Source organism: Danio aesculapii, chromosome 5, assembly GCF_903798145.1.
Source record: "Danio aesculapii chromosome 5, fDanAes4.1, whole genome shotgun sequence".
Lineage (NCBI taxonomy): Eukaryota > Metazoa > Chordata > Actinopteri > Cypriniformes > Danionidae > Danio > Danio aesculapii.
The window spans coordinates 18,644,675-18,654,630 of record NC_079439.1 but is presented as its reverse complement, the minus strand read 5'-3'; the positions used below and the strand labels follow the sequence as shown (position 1 = coordinate 18,654,630).

The 9,956-nt window shown below is 34.4% G+C and overlaps 1 protein-coding gene across 3 annotated transcripts in view; it reads right to left on the bottom strand.

Moving 5' to 3' along the window:
• Nucleotides 1-395: 395 nt before the first annotated feature.
• The window catches only part of chfr (checkpoint with forkhead and ring finger domains, E3 ubiquitin protein ligase), a 37,771-nt gene continuing 28,210 nt past the window's right edge, over nucleotides 396-9,956 (bottom strand). For all 3 annotated transcript variants that reach the window (XM_056457469.1, XM_056457470.1, XM_056457471.1), the window contains exons 14-18: nucleotides 9,300-9,370; nucleotides 8,061-8,148; nucleotides 3,835-3,942; nucleotides 3,223-3,295; nucleotides 396-1,110 (exon numbers count right to left, since the gene is read on the bottom strand). In XM_056457469.1, coding sequence (XP_056313444.1) covers nucleotides 1,068-1,110; nucleotides 3,223-3,295; nucleotides 3,835-3,942; nucleotides 8,061-8,148; nucleotides 9,300-9,370 — 383 coding nt within the window. In that variant the 3' untranslated portion in view covers nucleotides 396-1,067. The remainder of the gene's footprint in view (nucleotides 1,111-3,222; nucleotides 3,296-3,834; nucleotides 3,943-8,060; nucleotides 8,149-9,299; nucleotides 9,371-9,956) is intronic.

The following is a 9,956-nucleotide window of genomic DNA, read 5'->3' as shown; positions in this document are numbered from 1 at the left end:
CTGCTTATTATCTGTTGATACTGCTGCCAAACAGATATTTAACTGACTATAAGAAACTTTGCAACTACATGTCAACTTACACTAACCCCAACCCCAACCTAACAGTCTACTTATAACCTAATGAGAATTAGTTGGCATGTAGATGCAATGTAACTTCAATTCAACAAACAGACCATCAAAATAAAGTGTGACCAAAAAGACTATACTTACTAGTCCAGAAACACAGCTCTAGTCTAGTCACCAACCTTTAAACCTCTGTATCATCTATCTATAATGCCACCAAACTAAACTAAACCATCTTAGCTATGCAAGAAAACACATGGAAAAGCATCAGACACTGCCTAGCTGAAACTCAGCCCTCAAGCCAATAGCAAAAACGCCATTAATCAGAACCATACATGCAAAAGCATCGAAATCTTTATTATACATCAGATTTGACATGATTATCTCCTGCGCTGCGATAAAACCCTCAGTCTCCTCTTACAAAAGCATCCCTCACACTGTACGTCTGCCCTGCAAATCAGAACATACTCATACATTACTGGCCTAAAAAGCACACATTTCAGCTATCGTTGCTGATTAGCTAGTGAGAGAGTTTAGTGCACTTGATCTTAAATCACCTCTATAACAAGACCCCTTTTTCTTTTATATAACATACATCATTTTTGATGTTCTCAGTAGCATGGAATAACAATAAGGTTACATTGAAAAGAACTAAGTGATATTTGCACAGAAAATGCATCCTTTTAGGCACTAAAGGTTAGTTATTGTGTATTTTGTATACATGTATATATCTTTTAAAAGTGATTGCCAGCATTATTTTGTTTTACGATTACAAGCAGAGATGCAATGAAAATGGACAAAACAGTGAAATGAAAGGAAAATATGTCCATACATGTGTAGATGTTTCTGTAAGCTGATGGATGATTGCTTTATGATCATCTGATTGACTTTGCATGTGTTTACCACCTGTCGAAGTTACTCATAGGCAACCGAATAATGAAGCTACAGAGATGAACAAGCATCCCAAACCAGTGCTGTTTAAACAGTGAGCCGCTCCGTCAGCCTCAGTTCTTAAAACGGGTCTGCTCACATATGTGGTTGAACTTCCTGGAAGCAAAAAACAAACAAACAAAATGTCGAATTAAGAGTGAACGTTATCAATGATTGTGATCTGTTTTTTGTTTTTTTTGCTGCAAATTTTTAGATAACTTACTGTCTTAAACAGCCATTTTTTCTTGGACTGCAGACTTGTTTATTTGCTGGCCTCTACTGGTGCATTTAAGTATTGCAGAAATTCAGAAGATGGATGAGAGAGAATATCCATATATGCATATATATGCATGTGCATGCATGTATATGTATATATATATATATATATATATATATATATATATATATATATATATATATATATATGTGTGTCTGTGTCTGTGTGTGTATATATGAGTATATATATATATATATATATATATATATATATATATATATATATATATATATATATATATATATATATATATATATATATATATATATATATATATATATATGTAAAAGCTAAATTAATAATATGAATTTTATTGAATTCACAGTAATACTCCACATTGGTTTGCAATAATATAGGAAACTAACATAAGTGAGTGTTTAGTGTTGAAATTGCTCTTTGTTGTTGCTGTTGTTACAGCTTTTATTAAAGAGCCCATATTATACATGAAATAGGGTCATATTTAGGTAGTAAGGGTCTACAACAACAGTCTAATATGCATGCAAGGTCAAACAACACTTTGATGGTCTTATAATCTGCATTTATTTTTACCTAATTATCCCAGCGACTCCCATATGAATCATTCAGCGATTCATTTGTTCCCAAACCTCTCCTCAGCGCGAAGCTAATCTGCGCTGATTGGACCGATGACAGCCTGCTGCGATTGGTCGACAACACTGACAGGCTTCAGCACGAGACAGAGTGAAATGCCCAGCTGCTAATCAACAATATAAAAGTAGTCACAGTGCACACAGGCTTTATAGTGGATTTTGGCTGCCAGTGGGTGAATGGAAATACAGACGATCAACTAGAAAATACTGACGACTAACTATTTTATTGAGCAAAAAGTTCAAGAACTGGCGAGGAGATCTCCTAGCCCGTCGCAGACTAATTGCTCTTTTCACAAACATACACACGCACGCACGCACGCACGAACGCACGAACGCACGCACACACGGCCGGCGCGTCCATAGAGGAGACCTAGAGCTGCAGAATAGAGAGGGGGCGGCGCTCAGTTATAACCGCGAATCGCTCCGTTATTCTGCGGCGCTCAGTTATATCATCACACACACACACGACACACATTACAATCCTCCCCAAGGACACGACACACACGCCTAGAGCGCCAGTTCAGCTTGCTGGGTGCAATTTATACACCTCACCTCGAAAACTATTTTAAAACTTGACCGTTGCATGCGTGTAGCAACAGCTGACGATCCGTAAACAAAGCGTCACGCGTCACATTTTCAACGTGGCTTTACACGCGATATGAGAATATAAAGAGTTAACCTGATACAGTACACGTGGTTACAAGTAACTAAACACAACTAAATACATAATTTGCAAGATAGAGTAATCGAGGCAACAGTTTTAATCGCACGTACTTACACTTGTGAAATGGGGGAAGAAACTGATCCATGATGCACTGATCCATGTTCTGACAGTCTTTACTGATCCTTCCTTTAACAAACTGATGAAGTCTTCTTTTTAAGCATGTAATTTCCAGAAGCATTCGATCTGCTCAAGGCTAGGCTATTTTGCTGAGGTTTCATCTTTGATTAGACTGTCAATAAAATCCATCTTCACAGCATGACTTCATTCCACGGTGTCTCTCTCTCTGTGTGTGTGTGTATGTGTGAGACTTTTTTCTGTTAGTGGGCGGGGCCGCAGGTTTCAAATCTCCCAGGTTTGCGTGTGCAACTACTTGTGTTTCGTAGCTGCGTCATCACGAAACACCTAATGACTCGTTATCAACACGACTCGTTTGAAGCACTATGAGTCGACTCTTTTATAGATGAATCAATAGTTTTAAACACCTTACACATTTACAGATTTAAGCCTTAGCTGGACATTTCACTTCACTTAGAGCTGTGTTACACACTACATGGAAGGACATTTTCAAAAACCCATAATATGGGCTCTTTAATGAAATTGCATACATCTTGTTCACTTACAGTGCATGATGTGCTTTCACTTGAGTTCGACAGTTGCGTCCCCAGTAACAGTTTGGTCTGTTGGTCACAGTATCTGTGGATGGGATAAAAACAAAGCACATTTTCCCTCATTTCCCATTATGTTAGTAGTTCCTTAGATGTAGCTTAATGTCTACAGCAGAGGGATATCAATTATAAACACTTTAAGAAGATATTATTTCATAAAAAATATTAGTAGTAGTAGTAGTAAAAGTAGTGTCATTATAATAAAATATACTATTGAACTGTAAAGCTGTAAACTGTCCATTAGTTAATGTATTTATTAACATGAACAGTTAGTAATACATTACGTTGTTTATTCATCTTTGTTGACATTATTCAAGGTAAATAACATTAGTTCACGTTAACTCACTTTGCATTAACTACTGTTAACAAGCACAATTTTGGGATTTTAATAGTGCATTAATAAATGCTTAACTATGATTAATAAATGCTGCACAAGATTATTCATACTTAAAGTTAGTAGATACATAAACTAATGGACCCTTATTCTAAAGTGTTTCCAATAATACTTTTAAATGACAGTATAGTAATAGAAATAAAAAGTTGTTGATTTTAGGCTCTGGGTCTCACCTGGAAGCTCTGATGTAGGAATACGCTCTCTGTATTTGTACGCGAGCTCTCGAAAAGTGCGAAGTCCACAGCAGTAGCACAGAAAGGAGTTGGCAGTGATTCTATAATCTGAGATAAATGCAAAACACAAACACCTGTGGATTACTTTACCCTGAGATGCACGGTCTTAGATGCTTAATTTCTTGAAAACAGGAATGAGTGAAATGATAAACTAATCTGTCACCTGGTATAAAACTTTCTATTTAATGGAAAGAAAAAAAAAATTCAACACATTTCTAAACAGAATAGTTTTAATAACTCATTTCTAATAACTGTTTTCTTTTGTCTTTGCCATGATGACAGTACATAACATTTTACTAGATATTTTTCAAGATGCTAGCATTCAGCTTAATTTAAAACATAAAGGCTTAACTAGGTTAATTAGGCATGTTAGAGTAATTAGGCAAATCATTGTATAACAATGGTTTGTTCTGTAGACAATCAGGGAAAAAATAAAGCTTAAGAAGGCTAATAATATTGACCTTAAAATGGTTTAAAAAAAAAAACCCAAAAAATGCTTTTAATCTAGCTGAAACAAAACAAATAAGACTTTCTCCAAATGATTAAAACATTATAAGTAATATAAATATTATAAAAATATATAAATATTATAATGATATGATCTCTGCAAAGTGAAACTGAACCGTTATTACTCTATTACAGAAAACTGCATATAAAGAACTTGGATGCAAAAGCCTCTAAAGCCCCGGTCAGATCACACGATTTTTATTGTCGGTTCCGAAAATCACTATTTCAGATCATGCGATTATTTTCTTGATAATATCTTGACTTGTCGTGGGTTGCAAATGTGCCAGACTACACATTCCTTCACGATCAGTCATCCTGTGACATCTACGACAAGTGTTATTTCCCAAAGCAGTCACATAGGTTTCTATAACAATATTTGTTTTAATCTCATTTTTAATACATTTTTTTTAATCTTATTTTAATCTCAATAAACACTGATGCTTGAAGACAACTAATAACTAGGCTACATTATTTAAGGGCGCTCGTTAGGATAGGATCAAACCTACAATTCCTTTTTAACAGGGGCGTAGCCACGGGTGTGCCGGTGGCCCGGTGGCAAAGCGCACACAAAATCTCGCACCGGCTAAAGTAATGATTATGAGTGTGTTGGGGGAAAATAAAACATTTTAATAATTTGTTAATAAAATCGTGCAGCATTATTCTCAGTCAGTGGCTGAAAATATGAAGATTGCCGACGCTGCATACGTTTCTTTTCGCCAAGTAGCCAGTTCACTGCTGCGACGCGCTCTTTCACGGAGGCTGCATGAGAGAAAACGCATCTTGTTTATTTTCTTTAACTTACAAAAACGCAACTTTGGTGGGGGCATTATTTTACCGTGGTAAAGTGAAGCATTTCTTGGCTAGTTATTGCTTTATTGTTTAGTAATTAAATTTCACAGATATAAAATACATTTAAAGAATATTTTAACACTTTTAATAATTCAGGATTATTTATTGCGCCAAAAGTCATTTCAAAAGAACATTAAAGGTTCGTAAACTATTAAACTCTTTAATTTGTGTGTAAACGCGTGATGCAAAAAGCTTATTTAGGCCTGCTAAATGCATCATGCAATTTGAAATATATATTTTATCTTTTTTCTGCAAATTCTATGTAAACATATAACCTAAAATTACTTAAAAACTTACAATTGTGAGTGTGCATCGCGAATAAAGTGTTTATTAAATGAAAAGTCAGGTGTCTATTTATATATGCCCATAGTGCATTCAAAGCTTCAGAAAATGGCTCATAAAAAATGACAAGGACGTAAATGCTTTTTACAAGTCCCAATCAAAAATGATGATAATATGGTGTATTGGAGGGTATAAGCAGGCAATCCATGTGAGAACGGGTTTTTGCAGGTACGGTAGGCTCTATACCAGTTATTTATCAGACGGCTTTGAGTATTACCCACCTCTAAATCCCCTCTGATACGCATCTTTTAGTAGCGTCCTGCAGTAGCCAAAATTATGACAGTCCATCACATCCAGTCATATGTGAATAAATGTCACAGTGAGGATGCAGTGAATACAGTGGCGCCGGCTTGCGTTGAATATATTCGATGATTGTGCCTGCCCTCATTCTGGACAGTTTCCCACACCCCAGTAATTTGAATCAGTACATAATAATGAAAACAATACCTTACAAATAAAAAGAAGCAGGTTTTACAGTCAGACATTTCTCAAACGAGTGAACCCCTGTAAACTTCTCTTTCCAAGAATTCAGTAAACGAATGCATTCAAATAAGTTCAAACGTCCCGGATACAGAGAAAGATTTTAGATTGTGTGTGCTATCAGGAAATAAGTAGGCTATCATGTGAGTGATCAAGGGGCACATATGATTTACAGCCCAGTCTGTTCTGTATAACGTTAGAACGTAGAGTCTGTGTTTTTTTGCACATTATTTTGACAATACATGAGGCTCAGCCAGTTTTTCTGATGCACACACAGAGTCTCTTTTCTGGCTACGCTACATGCTTTTTAATATTAAGGTATTTTCTTTGAACTTTAAGTGTATATTTTTCTGCCATGGGTTTCTTCCATGGATCCCTCGACTGAACTTGCAGCGAGAGAGACGGATTATTGAAAGCACATAAGCAGCAAGGAAAAATCATATGCTCAGACATAATCTTTAAAATAATGACATTTTAAAAAAATTGCAAATATATAACTGAGATTTGTGATACAATTACAGAGAAGCATTCATTAAATCCTTATTTTCCGCAGAGCAAAATAAATCATCCACCCGTATAGTTGAGTAGTGGAGATACAAATAAATATATAATTCGTATATTTTTCTTGGAAAAAAAGATCTTTTTGAAACGAATTTCATTTGCTATAATTTTTTACTTAATTCTTATGTATCTTTTCTTTATCAGTTATCAATAAACAAGAATACTGAATAACATTTGAGGTGATGCGCTTCAAAACAAGTCCGCTATATAACACTTTCCCCCTATAAACACCTTAATATTTTAGAAAATGTAGTTAAAGCTTGTACAACCAATGATTGATCATATCCATCGGTGACCCACCCATGAGTAAGCTATAAATATGCATGCAGCCTATTTTTTGATTTCCTGACAAGTGCATTAACAGCAGCACCCACTGATATAACCAAGAAATTATGAGCTGTTATGAACAGTGCCATCCACGTGACGGAACTCATCGTGAAGATAAGCAAAATTAAACATGCTAGACTTTCTGCGATGGTGTCATTAGGCGTCGCAGACATGGTACAACACAATTCTTAAGGTTTTATGGAGACAACTTAATTTTTTATGTATAATGTAATAAAATTAAGTTAATCGATTTGTGTTAGGACAACTTGAACGTAATGTGTGAAACGCAGCATTTTAAACAGTGTACACTCAAAAAATGACTTGCTCCTTGTTCAACATACTTATTTAAAACGAGTTAAAACAACACTATTCTTAAAGAGCACCTTTTTTATTTCTATTTTATTTATTACAAACATGCTATGTTTTAAAAATGTTTTAAACGTATATAAAATATCTGAAAGTTGGAATAGATATTTTAATCCAAGTTTCTTTGCAAAACAACGTTGTGTGGACATGTGTATACATGTTATTATAGAAACATGGTGCCTGTCAATCAATTGGTGGGCAGGTAAAAATGCACTCCTACGACACGTTGCAGAGGGCCTCAAAATCACTGGGATTTGGGTCCTATTCTAACCTCAGGAAATGAAAATAAAAAAAAAAAAAGTTAAAAACTTGTTGGTTTATATCACTCCAACATGAATGTGGACACAGTATACATACACAGTTCTGTCCAAACAGCTTACAAAAAGTAGATTTTCATCATATGTGCCATTTTTTTGGGACAACTTGATGGTTTTACAAATGTAATTGGATTGAACATAAAACAATTAAGTTAACTGAATTGATTTGAGTTGGGACAATTTTAAGGAATTGTGTAGAACCCAGCATTTATTACAGTGTAGGAACATTGAGAAAAATGCTCATTTTAGGAGACAATTTCAGATGACACTTTGGAGGTTTTTGCATATGAACCCTTCATATCATGACAAATAAAATATATGGCCATAAATATTAGGAGATGATTTTTAATCCTTTTATCCTCAGGCCTTCCTTGAGCCCCTGTCTGATCCTGAATATCTGAAAGGATGTTTATTTACCAGAGAGATGGTAGAGCCCCTGCTGTAGAGCCTGCAGCGAGTCCTGCAGCAAATGCCTCCAGCTCATCCCTCGACAGCTCAGATAATTCTGACATACACAAACACGAGGAGACAGATCAACACAGAGGGCTTTACGAATGAAATCATAACAAACATTGAAATTTAAAACTTGTGTTGGGGGAGAATGTCCTCCCTCTGAAACTTACTGACAATTCCAATATATATATATATATATATATATATATATATATATATATATATATATATATATATATTTTTTTTACATTTTATAAAAGCCCTTGAAAAGGCTTGGTTGGACAAAAAAAGGGAGTTCATTTAAAATAAATTCTATTTAAAGGGATAGTTCACCCAAAAATTAAAAGGGTTTACTCACCAATTTAATTGTTTTAAACCTTTAACCTCCTAGGGCATTTTAGCTCTTAAGTGGCTATTTAAAATAATTTGAATGTTTTATATTTTGTTACAGACATACAGTGTCATCCTGCAACTGTTTTATGTTGTTTTTACTCTCTGATAGTCAAAGCAAGTTCAAACAAAAATGTCTATGTTAAATATACATTAAAAAACATTCAGAAAAAAGTGTTTAATGTAAATTCAGACCACAAGTCCACACATATAGGCATACTTTTTCTCTAAAAGTACATAATTTCAAAAGAGGATATTTAGATTTTTATTCTAATTAGGTTTCAATAAGCCCAAATAGCAAAGAGAAATAAAAAATGCATGTAAAAAAAAAACACCTTAAGAGGTTAAGTGCTTCTTTATTTCACTGAATACAAAAGAAGATATTTTGAAGAAAGCTGAAAACCTGTAACAATTGATTTCCAAAGTAGGATAAACAAACACTATGGAAGTCAATGGTTACGATTTTCAGCTTTCTTCAAAAGATCTTCTTTTGTGTTCAACAAAACAAGGAATGCATAAAGGTTTGAAATGATTGTCATTTTTGGGTGAACTCCCTTTAAATAAGGTAACAATTACAAATAAACATCTAAATTACACTCGTAAATATGTAGTCTTTTTATATAGAATAATTTTTCACACAGTAAGTAATTCCACATATTCTGTTGCATCAATAAAACTGATTTTATACAATACACTGATTTTTTTTTTTTACTGTAGCTTGAGATTAACACAGTTCATTCCTACTTCAAGGTTTTAAGTTCATTCTTGTTCAATTGAAATAATGTTGAACCCAAGTTTGAGGACACTACAAACCTGAAGGACTTCAGACTCGTATTGATTGCCATTAAAAACTCCATCCAGACATTTATCGTTGAGGTTAAGTTCTGTAAAGAGAAAAAAATTATACACATTTCTATTATAATGCTGTATAATAATAACACTGAAAGTTAGAAACATATCAGTATAGAATTTCTGTCCTGTCTCCAACGGATATAATTATGTTTTTATTGATCTGATCATCTGATTCGGAGTAAACCCTCCCCTTCTGTTTTGTCAGGTTTGCTCTACATCCCTTTCTTTATTGAAGGAATGATATTTTATTGAACCCATGTCACAGGGCTTACAAGCAATTGAAAAAACAACTAAAAGAAAAGGATGAGGATTTAAACTATGATTTTGACAGGAATTGATTTGTTTGCAAGCAATGTGATGAAATATTAACACCTTGCTTCTGTAACTTTCTCCCCACATGTATATTGAGGTCAAAATGTGGAGTGTTCTTTCATACTTGGAAAACTACTAGAAAAAAAGTTAAGCACACTACGAAAGCAATCGAATGCGTTTTCAACTACCTCTTGAAGGGGTTGAACACAAATTAAGAGCCTGCTTAAACCTGTTTTTTAGAGTAACCCACTTGTGGTTGGGTTGATAAAAACATATTTTAATATCAGGTGTGAACATGGCACATTA